This window comes from Oryctolagus cuniculus, chromosome 13, assembly GCF_964237555.1.
Source record: "Oryctolagus cuniculus chromosome 13, mOryCun1.1, whole genome shotgun sequence".
Classification (NCBI taxonomy): domain Eukaryota; kingdom Metazoa; phylum Chordata; class Mammalia; order Lagomorpha; family Leporidae; genus Oryctolagus; species Oryctolagus cuniculus.
The window spans coordinates 55,820,473-55,845,649 of NC_091444.1; the positions used below are offsets into that span (position 1 = coordinate 55,820,473).

General features: G+C 38.3%; 1 protein-coding gene across 16 annotated transcripts in view; it reads right to left on the bottom strand.

Moving 5' to 3' along the window:
- The window catches only part of LOC100338257 (WD repeat-containing protein 64), a 193,177-nt gene that overhangs the window by 74,768 nt on the left and 93,232 nt on the right, over positions 1–25,177 (bottom strand). For all 16 annotated transcript variants that reach the window (XR_007909967.2, XR_007909966.2, XR_011381523.1 and 13 more), the window contains 5 exons: positions 16,760–16,886; positions 13,871–14,019; positions 9,659–9,782; positions 6,161–6,336; positions 3,949–4,125 (listed from right to left, as the gene is read on the bottom strand). Coding sequence is in view for 1 of the 16 variants with exons in the window: in XM_002717339.5 (XP_002717385.3) it covers positions 3,949–4,125; positions 6,161–6,336; positions 9,659–9,782; positions 13,871–14,019; positions 16,760–16,886 (753 nt within the window). In the remaining 15 variants the exon portion in view is untranslated. The remainder of the gene's footprint in view (positions 1–3,948; positions 4,126–6,160; positions 6,337–9,658; positions 9,783–13,870; positions 14,020–16,759; positions 16,887–25,177) is intronic.

The window sequence follows — 25,177 nt, forward strand, 5'->3', positions numbered from 1 at the left end:
CCCATGGATCCCAGGACAAAGACCCTGGCTCTGTAACTTCTGAAGAATTATCTTATGTAGTACTTGTCAGAAATTGCTTCCTTTTTCTCTGTTGGAAGAAATAAGGCTGGCTCCTTTCAGTCTACTTATAATTTTGGAATTCAGAGACTATCCTGAAGAAAGTCAGTCTGATGGTACACTTTCTTTTTATAGATTTTTAAAACATCAACCACAAAATAGATGTCTTTAACTGATCAGTTGATGTCACCAGTGCAAATGAGAAACTTAAAAAAAATAAAACCTATGAAAAGAGAGAGCTGAAATTTTGTTAACTGACATTTAAAAAATTTATTTAAGATTGTAAGTTGCAAAAATGGTGAAATAATAATGGCCATAAAAAGTGAACAACCATTTTGTGACCTTTTGACACACTCCAAACTTTCTCTATTGTTAAAATCTAGGAGAATTGGGAAGACTTAGCTATTTTTGGGGAGATGAGTTATTTTATCTACATAGATAGATGGGCTATTTTTAGAGGGACAATAGACTTCTTGTGGAAAGCCTGGAGAACTTTTGTGATTATTATTTCCAAAATAATAGTGCCTGTTAACCAGAAACTTCATCTGCACTTGGCCTCCCAGATGTTAGTATTGCCATGGCTGAAATGATTTTAACTAAAAATAAAACACTAATATATAATTGGAAAAATAAAAATGAAACTTACATCACAAAAGGCCAATATACCTAATACATTTACCTAATTATATACACATACATATATATTTGTGTATACATATGTATATGTTTCCTAATATAACTGATGTATAAAAAGCTTTTGAAACATTTAAAGAAAAAGAATGCCTAGATAAAAAAGAGAAAAAAGATATGAACAGAGGTCCCATATACCTATTAAAAAATGCTCTGCTAACTCATTACAAGAGAATTGCAAATTAAAATTTACCAAATTATGATTTTGTACTCATAAATCTAAAAGCGTGACAATATAAAATTTTGGCAAGGCTGTGAGGAAGTACTTATCCTCATGTTGTTAGTGAAAGTGCAGAATTGTTCAACTGTAGAAGTTGGCAATATCTAGGAAGATTATATTAGCATTTACTTTTTGACCCTCAGTTCCTCTTTTAGGAATCTATCCCAAAGATACAGTGTTAATTTTTTTTTAAAATATGACTATGAATCTATGCATACACACATATATAACACTATATTTGCTATAGCATTATGTTTAATTGGAAAAAGTAAGAAATAATCCAAATGTCCACCCACAGGGGACTAGTTGAATAAACTATGGTGCATCCATTCAGATGAAATGTTAAAGAGCCTTCAAAAAATAGATGAATGTTTATAACCATGTCCACAGAAGCATTATTATCAGTAACCAAGAAGTGAAAAAGCAACCCAAGCACTGATCAATGGATGAATAAAATAATGTGTGGTATATACATAGAATAGAATATGTAGCATTCAGCCTTAAAAATAAAGGAAATTCTGATACATGTTACAACATGGTTAAACTCTGAGGATTTTATGTTAAGTGAAACAAGCCTGTATATTTTTGCTTGTATGTGGTATTAGTGTAGGTTAATTCATAGATACAGAAAATAGAATGGTGGTTTCCAGGGGCTTTAAGAGAAGAACAGTTGGGAAGTTACTGCATATCAGGTATAGAGTTTCAAGTATTACTGGGGATGGACACTCCTATGTGAATATACTTAATGCCACCAATTGCACATCTAAAAATGTTTGGGATGGCAAAATTTACATTATATATATTTTACCACAATCTTTTTAAAGGATGAATATTTCTAAATATTGCTTTATAATGATCTCCAGAATATATTATTAAATAAAACAAGTAAAAATAGAATAATAGACATAAGGATACTTTTAAAAGTTCATGAAAAACTGGAGTTAAAATTTATTTTGTTACAAGGATTTTGAATGTAATATTCATTTTCCAATAACATTTGAAGACGTGTTGTATAGTTTTATATCATTAGCTTACAAAGGGTGAGAAGCAACCAAATATAGAAAAGCATTTGATTATATTTAAAAAAAAAACATTAGAGACAAGTCAAAAACCTAAAACTGAAAGGTTAATTACTTAGGTTAGGAAGAGAACAAGAGGGAAAGACAGGAATAGAAACTAAACTACTCCTTGGTTTGATATCTCAGAGTGGGGCTTCTTTTGTAGATTATTTTAAATATATATTAAATATATATAATAATATATATTAAATATATAACAATATAATGACAAAATTCAAATTTAAAAAGCAACAAATAAAAAGAAATTAAGCAAGTTAACCTGTGTACAGTTGATGGCACAAGGAATTATTTCAAGTAATTTTAAAGCACAGTAGTTTGACAGTACACTCCTATATGCTAAGGACAAAGGGAACTGCAGAGCAAGCAAAATATTCAGCTGTTTCAGCTCTAATATTTTTAGTAATTTTGTTGTCTTTCTGAGAAGGCAGGTGTTTGGCAGTTGAGACATTTTGGTACACCTGCATCCCATACCAGAGTGCCTAGTTTTGATCCCAGCTCTACTTCCAGCTTCCTGCTCCCTTGGGAGCAGCAGGAGATGGCTCAATTACTTGGGTTCCTGACACGTATGTGGGAGACGTAAAGTCCCAGCTCCCAATATCAGCCTAACCCAGCCTTAGCTGTTACAGGCATTTGTGTAGTCAATTTTGCAGGCAGATGGGGATCTGTGTCTCTATTTTTGGCTCTTTACCTTTCAAATAAATCAGTCAGTAAAATTTTTTTTATTATATAAAATTTTATTTTAAAGTATATTTATTTGTTTTTTTATTTAGTAAATATAAATTTCCAAAGGACAGTTAATGGATTATAATGGCTTCCCCCCCCCATAATTTCCCTCCCACTCACACCCCTCCCATCTCCCGCTCCCTCTCCCCTTCCATTAACATCAAGATTCATTTTCAATTCTCTTTATATACAGAAGATTGATTTAGTATATATTAAGTAAAGATTTCAACAGTTTGCACCCACACAGAAATGCAAAGTGTAAAATACTGTTTCAGTACTAGTTATAGCATTACTTTACATTGGACAACACACTAAGGACAGATCCCACATGAGAAGTAAGTACACAGTGACTCCTGTTGTTGACTTTCAGTAAAAAATTTTAAAAATAAAAATGATGTAATGAGTCCATACTTCAGGATACTTCAAAAAGTTAATTCAAAATGGAATTAAAAGATAAATTTATTTTGCTGCATAAAAGTTTTGAAATCATAGATTTTTCTTAATATAAATATTCATGAACTTTTGGAAGATCTCTCACCGACTGAATATATAATGATATTAAAACTTGTAAATTATTTTTGAAATAGTTCATAAATAATGAAATTATAATTTTCATATTCATTTTTAACAGATTTATTTATTTATTTATTTGAAAGAGTGACAGATTTTCCATCTGCTGATTCACTTCCCAAATGGCTGCAATGGCCAACACTGGGCCAGGCCAAAGCTAGGAACTAGGAGCTTCATCTGGGTCTCCCACGAGAGTGGCAGGGGCCCAGACACTTGGGTTATCTTCTGCTGCTGTTTACAGGCCATTAGCAGGGAGCTGGATGGGAAGTACAGCAGTTGGAACATCATACCAGCACCCATAAGGAATGTTGGTATCACAGGCAGTACCTTTAACCTGCTACACCACAACGTCAGCCCTGCGATTCATTATTATTTAGAGAGATATACTGAAATATTTATAGATAAAATGACATAATGTATAGGATTTACTTCAACATTTGTTGATGTTAGTCATGGAGAGGAAAAGGGATTAAAGAATGTTTGACCATGCACACAGTAGTCCCGAGTCCAAAAAACAGTATATAGAAAAATTCATTATTTTCTATACTTATTAATTTTAATTTTCCATAACAAAAGTGAACATTTAAAATAAAGAAATAAAAAACTTACAGTAGTGTGATGAGGAAACTTTTTCTCAACTATTAATTTGACATCTGGGAAAGGAATAGCCATGTTCCTGTCTCTAGTAGACATCTCCAGATGCACCACGTGAATCCCATTCTGGAAATAAGGCATGGCATCAGGCAGCTCCCATATCACAGTGAGGAAAATATCATCTTCCTTGCCCTTTAACAGAAATCCAGTGAGTACATGCACAGTTAAATTATTTTATTTTGAGCTGTTTTTAAAAGAGAGAAAAACAGAACATATCAATATACCTATCATCCAACTTTCTCATATCTTAAGCTCTATCTATCCCTCAATAATATGATTCCTCTTCTTCCCTCTTCAGAGTACCTAGTAACTGAAATACAGTGTTAGTCATGAAAGTTTGTGTACAAATAAATGCAACAGGCAAATGTAGTTCCATGAGGCATCTGGCAGAAACAAACACATCCAGTTAAGAGGAATGTACCCTCATCTCAGGCCACAGTCAAAATAACCCAGCACGCAATGAAATCTGGGCTTAGGGAAAAGTGAGTAGACTAATGGAACAAAACCGAGTCCATAGATGAAAGTGTCAGAACAAGCTTGTGTGACAAGAACAGACTTTTCAATAAATTGTTTTGGTGCAACTGGATAGATTTGGACTTGGAGCAAATGGATATATATTAACCTGTATTTATGAATAGGAGAGGTTGTTGATTGTTATCAAGCTCAAACTACAGATTCTGAATAGGGAATCAGAATTATCAAAGAGAAAAATGCCCCAGTAAAATGAAAAACAATTTTGACGTAGGACAATTACATGCTGCTTTTATAGCTTTTTAAAAAAGAGTCAGAATTTTTAAGAGTTAAATGGAGTGTGTTGTCGCTCCCCCATTCGCGGAGGAACGACACAGGACCCTGCGCTGTTCTTTTGTCTGCTCCGCTCTTCCCGGGTTTGCTGCTGGTTCTTCCCGGGTTGGCTGCCGACCCCTCCACCTCCGTGGAGGGGCGGCTCCCCCTGCCACTTTCCCCGCTTCCGCGGAGGAGTGGCACACCGCCAGCCGGCTCTCTCGGGGGCTGCTCAGATGTTATCCGGATGTTCCCGGTGCATGGTGTCTCTCTCCTCCTTTATAGTCCTCTTCCACCAATCCCAACTCTGCTGCCCACACGCCGAGTACGCTGCTCTCCTCCAATCAGGAGCAGGATCAGCTCCTGCAGCTCATCAAGTTGGCGAGAGGCAGCTGCGTAGAAGTTTACTCCTCCCCAGCGCCATATTGTGGGAGAGCAGATGCATAGAATTAGTCCTAGTTCCAGTAATTTAGTCTAGTCTCAGTTGCTCCCCACAGTGTGTAACAGCAGACATTGTCTGTTAGGAAGGGTATCTGGTTGTACTAACTTAAAATCAACATATTGTTGTGTGTCAGAGTATTACTAGGAAATTCCTTTCTGTAGTGTTGTTTTGGATTGCGCAGACATCAAAGGCAGAATGTATTGAACCAGGGAAGCTTTTCATTCCTTTATTCTATCTGTAAGGTCATCAGTCATCTTACTCAATGCTAGTATGCCATGATTGCGCTCCTATTAAAGATTTGTTTTCAGATCTTAACTCTCAGAATGGGGAATAATGAAGGCAATGAGTCGTGGAGTTTGAGGTGACAGGATAAGATCCACTAAGCCAAATAAATGACCTAGTCTTTTTAAATTTGAAGAAGGCATTAACATTCCTAGGTAGTCAGAAATCCACTGGAAAAATAAATTAGCCTATCTCATTCCTTCCAAAATAGCCTTGAGCAGATTGCATTGTTAACCTTAAAATAAATAAAACAATTTTGATGACAAACTGAAAAAGAGACATACCTATCTCAGAACACATTATAGTTTAAAAGGCACAGAGCCTGCTAACAAGCAGCCATTCTGGGAAGCCATGAATTATTCCCAAATGAGCAGATGAGCAATGTCAGAAGTGGCAGGTGTTTGTAAGTGAACCTTTCTGATACCCACTTTGGAGTCCTGACTAATCGTTGAAGCTTGATGGACTGGATGCTGTGCCCAGGTAACTGTTCATTGCATGGGCCTGGACAAAGTTAATGAGAAACCTCACTTGAAGGTTGATAGACAAATACTGTGTTCAGCTGGCTGGCAAGAGAGGACTTAAATGCGGATTATCCACTCATTCGGCTTTCCCAAGAAGAGCACCAACAGTACAAATAACAAAATAGGACTGTAAACCTACCTGCATGATTTTGATAGCTCCGTTGCGCTCCAAGGCAAGGATCAAGTTCTGCTGTTTTTCTTGAGCTTTGAGGAAAATCAGACGTTTCACCCAGTGCTCTTCCTCCTTCCATTCTTTCCCTTTAGGCAGCACTTTCATCTCTTGCCCACTGCCAAAGTCCCAGATTTTCACTGTTCCTGGTGCACAGAGAAAAGGCTATGTGGGTAAAATGATTTACGGAATGCTTGGCTTTTCACTCAGAGAAAATTGGTCCCACTGGAAGCTTTCTACCAACAATTTATCCTATATTTCTTACTAAGACGGACACATGAGTTTCCTCAGGCTTGCTGTGCATGCAGTATGTTTCTGTAAACCTTGGTATAAACCTTGGTAAAAATGATCAGGGCCAGCAGTGTGTTGAAATCTGTGACAAGTTTCTTTAAGTCCCTGATTCTCCTGTCTGAGCTTTCCCTTTATGTTCCTCTTCTGTCCATTCCCCAGCGCTTTCCGATTGACTGAACACCACCAATATGGGAATGTCAGCTCGTTCAATATAGTTCTTATTAACAGTCAAAGATCATTCTAGTATACTGTCACATTTCTCAAGGTGACCTAGCTCTTATTGAATAATAGAAGGCTAGAGGAAATTGCAACAGGTAGGAAACTATCAGGCTTGGAGTTGTTTTGTTGGTTACATCAGAGAAGAATGAAAAATTAATGTAGTTTCTTTCTTACCTTTGAAATTGTACTTTCTATTGACATCTCATCTCCAATGTAATCTTTGGAGGTGACTAACTCATGCCTAATCCCTCATGAGTGGGATTAGTGCCTTTATTAAAATGGTACCAGAGAGCTCCCTTGCCCCTTCTGCCATGTGAGAACACAATGAAAAGGTGCTGTCTATAAACCAAGAAGCAGGTCCTCTACAGATACCAGATTTACTGGTGCTTTCCGCTTGGACTTCCCAGCCTCCAGAACCTTGAGAAGTATGTTTCTGTGGTCCAAAAACCATATTGTCTTATGATGTTCTATTATAACAGCCCAAATGCACTGACATGCTTTTCATTATCATTACCTTTGTTCATGTGGTGGGGGAGGGGCTGGATGAAGGGGCTAGAAGGAATGATAATCAGAATGATTGCTGAATAGCTATTTTGAGTTCATCACTCGGTGTAGAAATTATCCTTTCACATGGGATTTTTATAGTAGCCATCTCAGGTTTAGCACTTTTCCCCTTTAACCTCCACACCTTTCCCTACCCACTACTTGCTATCCCTTAGTTCTAATCCTGATGTACATCCAGAGTGTTTTCACTGTGCTGTTTTCCTTCCCATGTGCCAGGTTTTCCCCATCAGCAATATATAATCCCAATCATGTTCCCTCACAACATAATTAAGCATCGCTTAAATATTCCCTGTATACGCAATATGGTGATAAAAGCACAGGATATAAAGTGGGTAGTCACAGTTCCTGCCCTTTAACACTTCATAGTCTTTAAGAAAATAGTCATGCGAATGATTAAAAGAAGGTCCCATGTCCTCATTCACTCTTAGGTTAGACAAATCACTGCCATGGCCGAGAGTTCCTGTCATACTGGGTCCTCAGCAATCAGTGAGGCAGAAAGCAGGGAAAGGTACAGCTCAGCTATTTATAGGTGGGGGGTGAGGGCACTGGTGGCTTGTGGGTAGAGCTGCTCTGGGGGACACAGAATCCTAGTTTCTAGATGTCCTGGACCCAGGATCTTTGTCAATTTAACAAATATACCTCTGAAGAGGACCAATCGTCACTAAAAGAATACTAAGTCATAGGACTAACAAAGTAAAATGTGACTTCCTTGCATGAAAATAGTACTATTACCACTCGTATATTGAATTGCTTAATGTTCATACCTGATGATGATAGTGTATTGTTGCTTAGGGTTTCTGTTGTAACTTATTGTCATATAAGTGCAAAGTGTACTTATGGAAAAGAGTGCTTTCTTATGAATTGTTCCATATGAAGAGAAATTGCATTCGTACCCTTTTAGCACAGCATTTATTATTTATTTATTGACAGGCAGAGTTAGACAGAGAGAGAGAGAGAGAGAAAGGCCTTCCCTCTGTTGGTTCACCCCCCAAATGGCCGCTATGGCTGGAGCTGCACCGATCTGAAGCCAGGAGCCAGGTGCTTCCTCCTGGTCTCCCATGCAAGTGCAGGGCCCAAGCACTTGGGCCATCCTCCACTGCCTTCCTGGGCCACAGCAGAGAGCTGTACTGGAAGAGGAGCAACTGGGACAGAATCTGGTGCCCCAACTGGAACTAGAACCCGGGGTGCTGGTGCCACAGGCGGAGGATTAGCCAAGTGAGCCATGGTGCCGGCCAGCATTTATTATTTATTTCATGTTGTATTGTCCTCTGCACACTTTTTTTTGAATTAATTAAATTGAGAAAGACAGAGAGAGAGAGAGAGAGAGAGAGAGAGAGAGAGATTAATGGTTGGTTCACTCTGTATGTGAGTCCAATAGCTGGGACTGAGCTGGGGAGAGACAGAAGCTGGGAACACAATCCAGGACTACCATTAGGTGACAGGAACTTAGTTACTTGAGCCATCACTGCTACCTCCCAGAGTATACATTGGCAAGAAGCTAGAATCAGGAGCCAGAGCTGGGGATCGACCCAAACACTCCAACATGGAATACAGATATCTTAACTGCTAGGCAAAAGACCTCTTCTAATTCAAATTTTTAAATCAGACTTTCACATCAGTATGCTCAGTTATTCTATCAGTTGGCTTATGAGCAGTTGCTTACTTAGAAAATTATCCCTAGATTAATATATTCTGGGGGCCGGTGCCATGGATCACTTGGTTAATCCTCTGTCTGTGGCGCCAGCATCTCATATGGGCGCCAGGTTCTAGTCCCAGTTGCTCCTCTTCCAGTCCAGCTTTCTGCTGTGGCCCAGGAAGGCAGTGGAGGATGGCCCAAGTGCTTGGGCCCTGCACTTGCATGAGAGACCAGGAAGAAGCACCTGGCTCCTGGTTTAAGATCGGCACAGCTCCAGCCATAGCAGCCATTTTGGGGGTGAACCAATGGAAGGAAGACCTTGTCTCTCTCACTGTCTAACTCTATCTGTCAAATAAAAACATTTAAAAAATATATTCTGAATAGTGTATTCAATTGGTCAGATTGTATAGCTAGAGCATTTTTTCATGAGCTTCAGAACAAGTTGAAGTAAAAGATGGGGCAGTCTGGGGCTCTCTAGTTCCTGAAAGTTCTAGGCAGTACTCCACATCATGAGGAACATGAGATGAAATAACACATTCTGAGTCTGACATCCTCCCACGTTTGACATGGCACATGCTCACAAGGAGCTAGACACATAAGTCTCCCATTAGATAAGTCAGTCTGTTACTATTCACTGGCATGCTTGCATAGTCCAGCTTGATTCTACTCTCCCTATAACCCAAGGAAACTAATGAGTTACTAGCACAACTTTGCAGGATGCTGCAGCAGATAGGCTATATTCTGGATGTAACTCTGACCATTATATGCTCCTGTGGCAAAACATAATCCACTTTCATCAATAGCCCCTGATGTCACTTCAACAGCGTAGCCATGAGCATCTGAAATCTGGTATATTTGGAAACCAGTCTCGAGTTCCCATACCTGAAAAAGAGAACACCAACAACTAAAAAGTAATCCACATGCCCTTAGGTTCTTAACAAACATTTACAATATTCAAAATAACTTCAAAACTGGTACTGTACACATCTGACACCTTTCCTAAAACTTGACCCTGGATGTTGATTTGATCAAGAAAAACTCTGACAGATACAGTGCTAACAGTCACTGTGGTCTCCTCCTCTGTTGCCAATAGTTGGGTGAGTCAGGTAGTGATTCAGTGTATTCTGGACATTGCCTGTCTTTGGAGTCATCAGTTGTAAAGATGAAGTGATGTTAACAGCAAGATAGATATGTAACTTTGAAAAGTACAACAGACAGGAAATCAAACTAGATTTATTCCCTGTTGATGCTATCCCAAATTTGCTAAGGGGTTTGGGACAGATGCCATGGTTAATATCTTGGAATGTGAGACAACCCTGAGGAAAGAATTCATTAACTTTTCCAAAGAGTATTTTGATTGTGAACATGGGCCTAGTGAAAGAAAGAGTAAGAGAGAGAGAGAGAGAGAAAGAGGTGGAGAGAGAGAGGTGGGGATGGTGTTGTGATTTTACAGGAAGCCATCTGTGTAGTTAGGCTGGATGTAATTAGAAAATCCAGAAGCATCTCAGCATGCTTCATTCTCTCTCTTTGGAAACATATTAGAGACTTGAGACTTGCAGACTTTCCATCAGAATCTGTCATCACAGATCTGCCAAGTTTAGATGTAAATTGGACCACCAGAGAGTATTAGAGCTGGATTGGCCACAGAATGGCTGGACTTGAGGTATTTGGAGGGGTGAAGGCAGCACGTGCAAAACGCTGGAGATGAGAAGATGTAGTTTTTCTCCAGGGAACTGGAAGGATGCTATTGCCATTGCAGGGAGGGGGATTGTTAGGGAAGCATCTAAGGAAACAGTCTAGAGTTCAGACAGTAAAGAACCACTGACTGGGATCGGTAGAATGAGGACTTGAATGGCAGCAGTATGGCCCTAGGGCCCATATTTATATTCTTTGTGTGTCCCTAGGTATAGAGAGGGTGCTAAAAGGAAAAAAGAGTGTGAGTCATTGTATGTATGGATCTCAGAGTCACCCATCTCCAGCATCATAGTATAATCCCTGTCCAACCAGTCAACTATGAAAACTTACCTGGATTATTTCTACTCTTCTATCCCACCCAGCAAAGTCATTTGCCCCTTAATAGTCAGTATAGTGAGGAAGCAGACCAGGTAGTTGTTTTAGTTTCCCTCTACTTATTCTCCCTTAAGACATTACCAGAAATAAATGATAATGCACCAAACTCGGGAGATTTTAGCCTGAATGAGTACAAAAGTCCAAAACAATGAGAGGTGGTTGGAAAGTCTCCAGAGGAAAGCTCACTTTTGTGTCCATATGTCTCCTTTGGAGAGCAGATGTGAAATAAAAGAATAAACACCTGAAGCAAACACCTCCAGCCATGACTGCCAGGTGACCCCTGTGGGTGTAATGACAGATGCTGTTAGTTTGACCACACAGCCTGTTCCCTAGAGGACAGAGTGGTGACAGGCTTCAGGAAAGCAGCAGAAGTGTGTAAGTGTTCCTGGCGAGACACACTGGGGTTCATCTGGGTTCATGTGCCATCTCAAAATATGTCAGATTGGTCTATGGATTATTCAGTAGATCAGGCTGAAATGACATGAGGAACTGTAACCTCAGAAAGGGCCACTTGGACTCTTATTTACTACATACAGCAAGCCACTGAGATCCTTTTGGGAGTGAAATCATTCACATTCCCAGGCTAGAAAATCTCCGCAGACTGGTAATTGAGATTGCAATGAAGCTGAATAAGCAAGCTCTCTGAAGTGAACCTTATTTTCTATTAGTTTCTCCTCAGTCCCCTATATATTTCTTGGGTAAAATAACCAGAATTCACTTCTGTGGTCTAGCTATCCATATGTTTTGTCATTACATTGTCCAAAAATAATAAAAGTAAAGTACTTTGGTCATTTATTCAAACTGTTTTCCATGTAAATTTAATAAAAAATATTTTCTCTTGTTAATTAACTGTAAGTCCAGCCCCAAAACAATCAAAATCCAGAATAATTCTCTTTCCTTGATGTATTTTTCTTTAAAATTTCTGTTTTGACAGTAATTGCTGGCTTTATTTATTCAGTTGAATATGTGGCTTGGTAGCAAGTAGTCTGAACTGGCTTTCAAATGTTTGTTGTTCAGGTATTCATGAAAGTGTAAAGACAGCTCTAATGTATAATCTTATGTGTACTATGGGGCAGTTCCAAGATGGTGGAATAGGGAGGGAGCTTACTGCTCTAGCCCAGGAGAAGATGGTTTAAGAAGAGTGAAGATCGTGTAGTCTCAGGAAGGAGTTAGGGAAAAAACAGCAGAGGAAACTCTACCAAAATTAGAGGGACATGGTGGACCTACGTGGAAGATGTGGGTGCCCACGGCTCGGGACTCTAACAGCTGAAAGCCCACACACCGGTGCTGGAAAGTGAAGTGAGAAGAGACCACAGTATCCCAGGCTACTGGTGAAAAAGCGGCAGGAAGAGATTAGAGGGAACGAGGCTTGAAGCCCTGTGGGGGAAAGTGCATCAGCCTAAATAGAGGAGGAAAAAAAAAAAGAATGGTATAGACACATTTCTCTCTCTCTGATCACCTCAAAAAGGCATACAAGCCAATAGAGCGAGTGCCATTTTGCCCATCAATGGAAGACCGTATAAAGAAATTATGGGATATGTACTTTATGGAATACTACAAAGTAGTTAAAAAAAAAGAAATCTGGTCATTTACAACAAGGAAACCTGTTGAAATGAAACTGACACTCTGAGAAGCAATGATTGGATCACCCTGTATCCTGACTGTTGAGGAACAGCTTACTATTTTATTCTTTTCTGTATTTTCTTTTTCTACTTAATACCATTGGTTGACTCTTTACTTAACACAGAAGTATCTTAGGTGTTTATATCCAATTGAAAATTGATCCCTGTTAAAAATAAGAGTGGGAATAAGAGAGGAAGGAGATGTACGTTCAGCACACGTTCCCTCGGACTTATCCCTAAGGGTAAAGCTAAAAACTTAACATGGGACTGCAAATCCCATTCAGTTGGCAAGTATCATGCCATCTTACTAGTTAAAGTGATCAATTTAAGTTCATAACTGATCATAAAGATAGGATTAAGTGTCAAAGGGGTCACATAAATAAGACTAGTGTCTGCTAATAATAATAGATAGAATTAAAAAAGGTAGAATGATCCAGCATGTGACCCAGGCCACACAGCAGACACATAGAATGTCAGATGTCCTAAACAGCACTCTGGCATCAGAACCAGCCATTAAGGTATTCAGATCTGGCTAAAAAGCCCATGAGAACATTTCAGGCATGGAAAGCCAAGACATTGTGGCAAAAATTAGCTACATGAAAGATCTCTGTGAGTGAGATCCCAGTGGAAAGAAGGGGCCATCAAAGAAGGAGGTACCTTTCTCTGAAGGGAGGAGAGAACCTCCGCTTTGATTATGGCCTTGTCTAAATAATGTCAGAGTTTGTGGACTCAAGAGGCTTCCACAGCCTTGGCAGCTCATGACAAGAGCCTCGGGGGATTACTGATGTCACAAATATGAGTGTCAATTGTTAAATCAACAACAGGAGTCATGGTGCACTTGCTCCCCATGTAGGACCTCTGTCCTTAATGTGTTTTACTATGAGAATTAACAGTATAACTAGTCTTCAAACAGTATTTTATACTTTGTGTGTCTGTGTGGGTTAAAACTGTTGAAATCTTTACTTGGCATAGAGTTTATCTTCTGTATATAAAGATAATAAAAATGAATCTTGATGAAGAATGGGAAGGGAGAGGGAGTAGGAGGTGGGATGTTTTAGAGGTGAGAGAGTGGGTATGGGGAGAAGAACCGCTATAATCCAAAAATTGTACTTATGAAGTTTATATTTATTAAATAAAAGCTTTCTATAAAAATTAAACCTTGCAAAAAAATCTTACATGTGCCACTATACTTACCTCATCACTCAATAATTTACCTGGAAGAAGAGAAAATTCTATTTGCTCTGCCTTTTTCTTTCTGAAGATTCAATAAGTACCCACCTTAATTATGGATTCAGAGCAAATAGTGAGTACTTGGTGAAAAGATTTGTTGTAAAGCATGACATTGATTTCTTGTTTATGTGTGTGAGGAACATGTTCTGTATCTTGTATCATCCTTGACAAAGGGTACATGTCCATAACACTAGACCCTGGAATAGAAGCAGTAATCCCATAAACACTCAGCACTTGAAATTTCGAATCCCAAAGCATTTTTCTCAAGCAATTGTTTGGAAACAGCGTATCAGTTAGTTTAGTAATGTCATTACCTAGGAAACTTAATGAGGTGAAAGTATGTTCATTTACTCTAAACCATTTTTGACTAATAAAGCAATTGTCATTGGCCAGAGAAAAGCATTCATTTGGTGCTTCATATTTTGAAATACAAGGCTATTTGAGACTTCATTGACATCCTCATTTTAGTGACCCTCAATTTCCTATTTTTTATAATCCAGTTTCCCTCTTCTTTATTGTGCTTACTTCATACCTCTCCATTGGTGCACAGCAAGAATTGTGATGATCAGATTTCTGCTGAAGGTAAGCTCCCATTTCATGATTTAAATTTATTGTTAGAGAGCCCTTTTCAAACAACAAAAGATAAAGCACTCTGTAAACATGGTCTTAATAAGTATAATGAATGAGAATGTTTGCAAGCTAGTGTTTGCAACATCAATAATAAATAAGATTAATTTCCAAGTCACCATGGTGATAAATGTAGTTAGTGTAACCATTAGATGGAGAGCAGGTATTCTTGGCTTGCACTATTCTAAGGTTGTTTGGCTTGGTTTTGTAATACAATATTATTGAGTGAAAGTCTGACTTAGCTGGGAAAATCAATTAACTGTGTGTTCTGTTTTTGTGTAATGTCTGGAAATAGAAATAAGGATCTCAAAACATTCTTTAGCTCAAATATGAAATTTTCCCCATTTTATGAATATGGAGACTGAGTTACCAAAGGCAGATTTTGCACTGAGTTTCTCAAGTCTCTCCAAAGAAATTTTAACTCTAGGAGAAGTTTCAGCCAGAGTTACTGAGGTGTTTAAATTTTGGGATAAGATCTGTTCATGTGTGAAGAAGGATTGAGATGGCTCATCTGGTAATGTATCTCAGTTCAAACACCTTGGTATGCAAATGTTAGAGGCATCTGGTTACCAGATAATCAAACCCCACTTGGAGCTTCTTTACATTATCATTCACTTTATCATTACACTGAGAGTAACTTAACTTTACTCAGTAGACTTCAACAATGCTGCAGATGCTGTGGACAATCTAGATATGCTTCTACTTTTAGGGGATTTGTGATATTAATACTATGGGCACATTGCAGTCCTGAGAAGGCACAGGAATTCAGGAATCAGAAGGCTTTGAGATCAAACTCCTGCTCTATGATTCTACCTCGTGTCCTTTTACCAGATGAACTGTTTGAGATTCAGTACTATCACTTATAAAATATGAATAAATAATTCCTATCTCACATGATGGTTGTGTAGGTCAAATGAAAAATGATATGAATGCTTTTGAAAAAGAGCTATACAGATAGTAGTTGTCTTAGAGCAATAATGATAACAACTGTGACACTCACAAAAACATACTCTACATGGCATTTCCAGGCACTGTGCCTGTTCATTGGGTTTAAAAGAGCACTCTGACTGCTGCATTGGAATCAAAGCCTAAATTAAAGTCTGAAATATGCTTCCTGTAATTCTGATGGTAAGTTGATGGTTGTAGTCAATATATGTAATTTCAGTGATTAAGCGATGCATAGAGCTCTATATTTTTGCAAGCAGAAGTACTAATCAGAATTACATAAAATTGGGAAGTCTTGATTTTTCTGGTTTTTTTCTTCTTCCTTGTCTCCTTTTTTTGCCTTGCTATTTGGGTCCTTAGTTGCTCTGATGACAAATGGCATGAAGTGCTGAACCCAGTAATCAAACACACAAGCTGGGGAACTAAGAGAGAAAACTTATTCATACTCATTCACACGTACTTTTTTTGAGGTGTTGCGATAGAGGAAGGGTGCTTACAACTAGAACAGTTTTGTTTTAGGTCAGAAGTTATTTATTGAGCATGAAGTCCTAGTTCACTCCTAATCCAGAGGTGGGAGAGTTAAAAATTAATTCTATTCTTCACTAGCAGGCAACACCAACCACTTCCCTGTTTTGTTAATCCTATTGGAACTCAGAGCAAGTGGTCAGTAGAAAATGCTTAGGACATATATTCTGGCTTACTATTCCAGAAGGACAAACTATTGGTAGTATCATTTGTTTTTCTTCTAAAGTTTAAGGGTACACTTATGAATGGTGTTCAAACTAAGTGCTTAGCAGGGCCCCTTGTCTCTGTATTGGTATCTGTCCAGTTCTGTCATCCTAGACTCTGTCCTCCCTCTGGTCTTTGCTGAGAGGCAAAGGCAAGTGGAAGGGTCAGTACAGTCCTTGATCTGAGCTACTGACTCACTTCCAGAATGCATGGGGCCATATTGCTTTTCTGTAGAAAGGGGATCATGCCGATGTGTGCTGTTGCAGCTGCTCGAAGATAGGATCACATACCTGTTCTGAGAACCTCAACAGCTGAGCATAGCATGGGAGCTAGATTTGCACTATATTTAGCAACAGATTACATCATCTTTTTCTGCTTAAGTTCAGGTCATGCATCCCTAGGTTCAAGAACTTACAGCACTGACTTGGTATTTTTAGATATATGCAGTTATACATGTCCTCTACTTGGCCATGGAAAGATGGGGAAGAATAGAATTAAATAAAAATCTACTTTGGTTAGCTATGGTTTGTAATTTCTCTTTCTGGTTTTTTTTTCCTAGTTAGTGCTCAAATGCTAGTTTAAAGGAGGTTAAAATCAAGATATGAGTTTCATTTGCCATTATTTGGGTACGCTTACCTGTTATGAGCATGCCATGATTGGCATCATATATCATAGAATAAATCTGCATGTCTCCTGGTCCTCCCTGGGTATCATGGAAGATTTGAAGTAGCGAGAGAGTCTGTATATCCCACACCCTGAAAACCTTGGGATGGAAAAACATAGTTCAGTATTGTTTATTCTTTACCCTTCCAAGACATTTAGGTAAAACATTTTTAGAGTCTTTAATATGCTTTTATAAATTTGCCAAAAAGTATAATTGACATCATGAACACACATTTGCCAAGCTCCAATTTGAATATTGGTTTATATCAGAGGAAATTAGCAATAGTGATTCAAGCTTTACATAAGTATATATCTTTAGGAACTGGATTTTCTGGGACAGAACATGTGTTTATTGCTTGTTCAAGTCACATTTCTCTTTCTACTCTAGATGAACAAACAGAATATTTATATTTCAGATGGATGTTTTCAAATTTCCCTTTCATGAGTTATGAGTGAAGGAATACCTTAGAAATGTTTCCTTTCCTCTTGCCTAGAGTGTACAAATTATAAAAATCAGTTTTAGAGGACAATGTAGATGTAGGAAGAGTATGGGAAATTGGATTAGAGCTCTCCTTTGAGGGAAGAAAGAGAATTATGTAATTATTCAAATAGGACTTGAATTTATGAATTTAGAATAGAAAGAACAATGAAGTACAAATTCAGCCAAACTAGGTCAAATTTACACTTTGTCACCCATAATAACTGATCTTAGTCTTTTAAATTATTTTTAGCAAGCTATGATGCAATTAAATTTCAGATAAGTGTGACCAAGGATTACATTTCCTAATCATGCTTTAACTGTAAATAATATTTTCATATTATAATAGTTATTATTAACCTATTCAATCAAAATATTGATTGTGGAAATGGGTGGTTATTTTATAGAAATATATATAATCATCTGATAAGAAGTTTTGGTTTCTTAAAAATTTTTATTAATATAAAGAGAACCGATTTTATTATTTCACAGGTACAATTACAACAAGATAACCATAAGTCCCTCCCTCAACCTCTCCTTCCCTCAATCCCCCTCCTTCCCTCAATCCCCCTCCTTCCTTCCTTTTTCTTATTTAATTTTTGCAAATATATAATTTCAGACCACCCTATAATCACAGATTTAATGCAGTACTAATCATAATGTATAACAAGTAAGAAGTGTAAAGACCACAGTTACATAGAAGTGTAAACAAGGACTAAAAATTTTACAACAATCAAATCCCAAGATGTCTGTTTCATTCCTATACATTTTTTGTATCTATATTAACTACAACATATCACAGAAAACATGATATTTGTCTTTTTTGGGACTGACTTATTTCACTAAGCATAATGGTTTCCAGTTGCATAAATTTTGTTGCAAAAGACAGGATTTTATTCTTTTAATGAATGAGTAGTATTCCATAGTGTATATATACACTACATTTTCTTTCTCCAGTCATCAATTGATGGACATCTGTATTAATTCCATATCTTAGCTATTGTGAATTGAGCTACAATAAACATGGTGGTACAAATAATTCGTTCATATACTGACTTCATTTCATTTGGGTGAATTCCCAAGAGTAGAGTGTCTGGGTCATATGGTAGATCTATTTTCAGATTTCTGAGCATACACTGACTTCATATATGAAGTTATATATACTGACTCACATACTGACTTTCATATACTGACTTCATTTCATTTGGGTGAATTCCCAAGAGTAGAGTGGCTGGGTCATATGGTAGATCTATTTACAGATTTCTGAGCAATCTGTATACTATCTTTCATAATGGTTGTACTAGTTTACATTCCCACCAACAGTGGACTAATATATCTTTCCCTCCACGTGCTTGCCAGCTTTTTTTCAATTTTAAAGAGATTTTATTTGTTTATTTGAGGGGTAGAGTTACAGACAGGGAGAGGGACAGATAGAAAGGTCTTCCATCCGCCAGTTACTCTCCAAATGGCTGTAACAGCTGGAGCTGAGGCAATCTGAAGCCAGAAGCCAGGAGCTTCCTCTGAGTCTCCAACATGGGTGCAGGGGCCCAAGGACTTAGGCCATCTTCTACTGCTTTTCTAGGCCAGAGCAGAGAGCTGGATTGGAAAAAGAGAAGACAGGACATGAACTGGCACAAATATGGGATGTCGTTGCTGCAGGCACCTTAACAACAGCCCCAGAATATATTTTTTTTTATTTTTGGATGATAGCCAATTGAATGGGGTTGAGATAAAACCTCATTGTGCATTTCCCTGAGTGATAGTTATCCTGAGATTTTTTTTATGTGTCTATTGACCATTTGTGCTTCAATTTTTGGAAAAATGCCTGTTCATGTACTTTGCCCATTTCTTATCTGGATTGTTTGTTTTGTTGTTTTTCAGTTTCTTGAGCTGCATCTATGTTCATTTGTTGAAGAGGCTGTCCTTTCTCCAAGGATTAATTTTAGCTTGTTTATCAGATTAGTTGGTTTTAACTGCATGGGTTAATTTCTGGGGTTTCTGTTCTGACCCATTGGCCTACATGTCTGCTTTTTGCCAGTACCCAGCTATATTGATTATAACTGCCCTGTAGTATGTCTTGAAATCATGTATTGGGGTACCTCCAGCTTTGTTTTGGTTGTATAAGATTGCTTTAGGTATTTGGGGTCTCTTGTGTTTCCATATGAATTTTAGTATCATTTTTTTCTAGATCTACAAACAAGGTCATTGGTATTTTGATTGCGATCACATTGAAACCATAAATTGTTTTGGGTAGTATGGACTTTTGATTATATTAATTATTCCAACCCAAGAACATGTAAGATTTTTCCATTTATGTGTCTTCTTCTATTTCTTTCTTTAATGTTTTTAAATTTTCTTTGTAGAGGATTTTCACATCATTAGTTAAATTTATTCAAAGGCATTTACATTTTGTAGCCATTGTGAATTGTACTTACTTACCAGTTCTTTCTCAGCCACAGCACTGTTGAATATACAAAGTCTATTGATTTTTGTGTGTTGATTTTATATCCTACAACTTAGAAAACTCTCTTATGAGTTCCAGTAGTCTCTTAGTAGAGTCTGTTGCTCCCCTTTTATATAGGAAAATGTCATCTGCAAACAGAGACAATTTGACTTCCTCCTTTCCAACTTGTATCCCTTTGATTTCTTTTTCTCACCTAACGGTTCTGGCTAAAACTTCCAGAACAAGTGGACAGGTGGAGGATAATGTAGACTGGGAGGAGTGAGCATATAGAGACAAACACAGAGACCCAGAGGGACAGACACACACATACGCATACATACAGACCTATATATTAAAAGGAGTCTTCAATTTTTAGAAAAATATAGAAAAAGGTATCTTTGTGAATTTAAGAACTTAAGAGTTGGGAAGAATTTCTTAAATAAGCACAAAAATCTCGAACAATAAAAGACTGATGAATTTAAACTAAAATTGAAAACCTCTATTCAACAAAAGCAACAATCACAAAGACACAGAGGGGCCGGCGTCATGGCTCACTTGGCTAATCCTCCGCCTATGGAGCTGGCATCCCATATGGGCACTGAGTTCTAGTCCCGGTTGCTCCTCTTCCAGTCCAGCTCTCTGCTGTGGCCCGGGAAAGCAGTGGAGGATGGCCCAAGTTCTTGGGAGCCTGCACCTGCATGGGAGATCAGGAGGAAGCACCTGGCTCCTGGCTTTGGATCGGCGCAGTGCCGGCCGTAGCAGCCATTTGAGGGGTGAACCAACGGAAGGAAGACCTTTCTCTCTGTCTCTCTCTCTCTCACCTACTATCTCTATCTGTCAAAAATAAATAAATAGAAATTAAAAAACAAAAACAAAAACACAGAGAATAGAAAAAATAAAATATCAAGCATTCACTGGTGGGACCAGTGCTGTGGTGAAGTAGGCTAAGCCTCTGCTTGCAGTGCTGGCATCAATATGGCCACCAGTTCATGTCCTGGCTGCACCTCTTCTGATCCAGCTCTCTGCTTATAACCTGAGAAAGCAGTGAAATATGACCAAAATGCTTGGGCTCCTGAACCCATGTGGGAGACCTGAAAGAAGCTCCTGCTTCTGTCTTTGTTGTAGTCATTTTGTGAGTGAACCAGTGGATGGAGACCTTTCTCTCTGTCCCTCTCTCTGTCTGTAATTCTACCTCTCAAATAAATAAATAAATAAATATTTTTAAAAAATTCATTGGCCAAGCTGGATAAATAAAATGGTATGCATTAATCAAACAGAATACCACAAAACAGTTAAAATAACCAGAGCTATATATGATATCATGGATAAGTCTCAAAATACAGGGTTGAGGAAAATAAAAGAAAATTAAAGGAGAATATATTCACTATAATATTTATATTTTAAATATAGAAGAAAACATATTAAATAAAACTGTTAGAGACACTTACATATACTCAGAATAAACACATGGTGTTTCTTCAAAATTAGCAATAACTCAATAACAATTTGTGTCCATTGAACAATTTCCATTTTTCACTTTCTTCAATTTAAATGGTCTTCATCTAGGTTTTGTAATACCTATCTATATATTTTTTAAAGATTCATTTATTTATTTGAAAGTCAGAGTTACACAGAGAGAGGAGAGGAGCAGAGGGAAAGGGAGAGGGGGAGGGGGAGGGAGAGGGAGAGGGAGGAGGAGAGAGAGAGAGGTCTTCCATCCGATGGTTCACTCCCCAGATGGCCACAACGGCCGGAGCTGCGCCGATCCGAAACCAGAAGCCAGGAGCCTCTTCCGGGTCTCCTACGTGGGTGCGGGGACCCAAGGACTTGGGCCATCTTCCACTGCTTTCCCAGGACATATCAGAGAGATGGTCTGGAAGAGGATCAGCCGGGACTAGAACTGGCACCCATATGGGATGCCTGTGCTTCAGGCCAGGCATTAACCCATTGAGCCACAGCACCAGCCCCAATACCTATCTATATTAATAGCATTTAGCTATTATCCAGTGACCTTTTCTATTAGACTATAACTTCCTTGAAAGAGGAGAAACATCTAATCTGATTCTATTTCCTCACTGTCTATGTATTCTGTTTAATATGGTTGGGGTTATCACTTCTTGGCCTTTTGGCTAAGATCAGGTGTAATATGGTTGGGGTTAGTGGGTTTTTGATCTGTTTGCTTAGTTTCTCTGTCTTGGTCCGACAGGAGGTTACAGTGGCTTTATACTGGATAAATACCCAATACATTTTTTTTTTTAATTTAGGTAGCAGAAACACACACAGAGAGAGCTCCCATCTGTTCAATAACTTCCCAAATAACCACAATACCTAGGGCAGGACCTGGTCTGGAGCCAGGTGACAGGAAGGCAATCCAGGTCCCTCACTTGGGTGGCAAGTGCCCAACTACTGCTCCCAGGGTCTGCGTCAGCAGGAAGATGGAATTGGGGGCTAGACCTGGGAATCAAACCCAGATACTCTGATATAAGATGTAGGTATCCTAACCAGTGTCTTAACTGTGAGGTTGAACACCTGCACCAACGCTGTTTTGTAGTCAAGGAAAATGTTTCAGAAAACATAATCTCTGTACGTCATTCCTAGGTGGTCATCCTGTGTCAGTTACTTTTTGGTGACGGGAGCCTAATAACAATTAGGCTCCCCCAGTGCTAGTCCTCTACGTTCAGTTATTCCCCCAGAAGTCAACAGTATTCTTGTGGTAGGTTTTAGTGCTTCAAAGCTGATAGCAAAGAAGTGGAGCCAGGTCAGCCCTGAAGGACTTTAAGAAGAAAGCAAGAGACAGGACATTTCAGAAGGAGATGGAGTTGCTATAGAGAGAAAATCAGAAGAGTTTCTTCTCCAGAAGCTTTCACTAAAGAAGCCCTAGAGTGGCAAACTGGAATATTTATAATTTCTAAATTATTTATTACACATGTGCATATAAACTGAAATTATAAAAAAATTCAGCTTCTAGTAACAACAAGAATTAAAATGATGATTTTAAATTAATTGGGAGGCCGGCGCCGCGGCTCACTAGGCTAATCCTCCACCTAGCGGCGCCGGCACACCGGGTTCTAGTCCCGGTCGGGGCGCCGGATTCTGTCCCGGTTGCCCCTCTTCCAGGCCAGCTCTCTGCTGTGGCCAGGGAGTGCAGTGGAGGATGGCCCAGGTGCTTGGGCCCTGCACCCCATGGGAGACCAGGAAAAGCACCTGGCTCCTGGCTCCTGCCATCGGATCATCAGGAAGACCTTTCTCTCTGTCTCTCTCTCTCTCACTGTCCACTCTGCCTGTCAAAAAAAATTAAAAAAAAAAATTAAAAAAAAATTAAAAAATTAAATTAATTGGGAATGCGAGAGTTATATGAAAGGCCTTTTTTAACATTGAGAAAAATGTTCATTTTTAAGTCTGATTAAGCTTTGAGGGTAAAATGGAAACTAAAGTCACTAGTCACAAAATATCAAAGGCAAGGACAAGTGAAAGACTGCTTGCAGCCTTTTTTGAGGAATAATTAATAAATAATGGTGAAACAGAAATTTGAAAAATAGATATGTGTATGTGCGCCAGAAGTAAGGATTATTTTGATCCAACTGTGTTTCCTGGGTTTTCTTCTTGTGAAATTCGTGTCAATTGCTATTCTCATAAGTGCACTAATAAAGGATCCATTTTTCTCTTGATGTCTATTTATCATAGAGTTCCTACTATAGAATTTATGAATTTTTAGGAGTCTCAGGTATAAATATAAAAAATGGTACCTCTAGTTATAAAAAGGTACAATGCTAAAAAGACACACATAATTCACAATTTATTGTACATCAGATAATTATAGGATTCTGGGTTAGATGCCAGAGATGCAAAAATATTAGAAGCATTATTACTATTTTTGAATGGATCAGGTCTAGGCAAAAGAATCAGTAGAGGACAAATAGTTATACTTCATAGCAATGGAAAATTGAACATCATGCCATGATGAATATTGCATCTTCAGATTTTAGCTGTAGATGAAATCCTTAGAATCGCAGCATCATTTTGATAGAATGAGGGACATGGGGGAATTTACTATTTTTTGACTTGTCAAGGGAAATTGGGATTTGGCTTGCCTTCCTAATTTTACGCTATGGCTACAAGAGGTTAATAAGATTTTATTCCCCAAATGAATCAAATCAGGGTCACTCAATGGATTAAATGATTTTGCATGGGAAGAGCCTAAAGATGTTTGAGATTATGAAGCTGTTTTAGGAGTTATCATAGTAATAGAGACAAATGATGTATTTGAAGATTGGGGTTTGTATGACAGTGCAGTGCAAATGGAAGGCACTCAATATTATGTGTGTAGGGAATTCAATTAAAATATATTTATTGGGGCCTGAGCTGTGGCATAGCTGGTACAGCTGCCACCTGCAGTACCACCATATCATATGGGCACCAATTCAAGGCCCAGCTGCTCCACTTCTGTTCCAGCTCTCTGCTACGGCCTGGGAAAAGCAGTGGAAGATGGTCCAAGTCCTTGGGCTCCTGCACCTGCGTGGGAAGACCTGGAAGAAGCTCCTGGCTTTGGAACAACGCAGCTCCAGCCATTGCGGCCAATTGGGGAGTGAACCAGCATATGGAAGACCTCTCTCTCTCTCTCTCTCTCTCTCTCTCTCTCTCTGCCTTTCCTTATTTCTCAGTATAAATCTGACTTTCAAATAAATAAATCTTAAAATATATGTATTTATTAAATTCTTACACATAGCTTAAGTACAAAAATATGTTTAGCAATGTGTATGAAACTAAATCTGTTAATTTTATCTCACATCTTTTCTGTGATAATTGGCAAATACAAAATGAAATGGTGACAGCAAGAATATATTTTTAAAATGAACGCTTTCATTACCAATTATTAAATGTACTGAGCGAACAAATTTAAACAGCTCTCCTCCCTACCTGTTATTTTCTCTGGGTTCCTTAATTGCACTTGTTAAGGTAATAATTGTTTGAAGATACTGCCTTTCAAGACAGATTATTTCAGTTGAATCCTGTAGCACCACAAATAGTTATGGGACCTTGGCAAATCACTTAAGTTCTATGAGACTTACTTTTTATTTGTGAGGGAATAATACCACTACTTATCTCTAGAGTTCACATTAAATGAGACCACATAAAGGGATTTTCAAAAGTTCATGGAAATTCTGTATTGTGAAACAACCTTGCAAGGATTTCAATTTTGGCACAAAAATAAGCTTATCTTTTAATTCCATTTTTTTCTCTTATAAAAGATTTCATATCTATATCAGGGCATATGTATCTACTTAGATATACCTCATTCTTTCTAATGACTTGACACACATTAACATAGGAGGAAGTGAGAATTACCAAAAGAAAGCCATGAGACACAACTTGTTTACCAACCAAGGAACAACCCTAATCTTTCTTGGGAACCATGTTTTATGAGGAATGGATGTTAACATCAACAGAATACCCAGAGAAAGTTACTTCA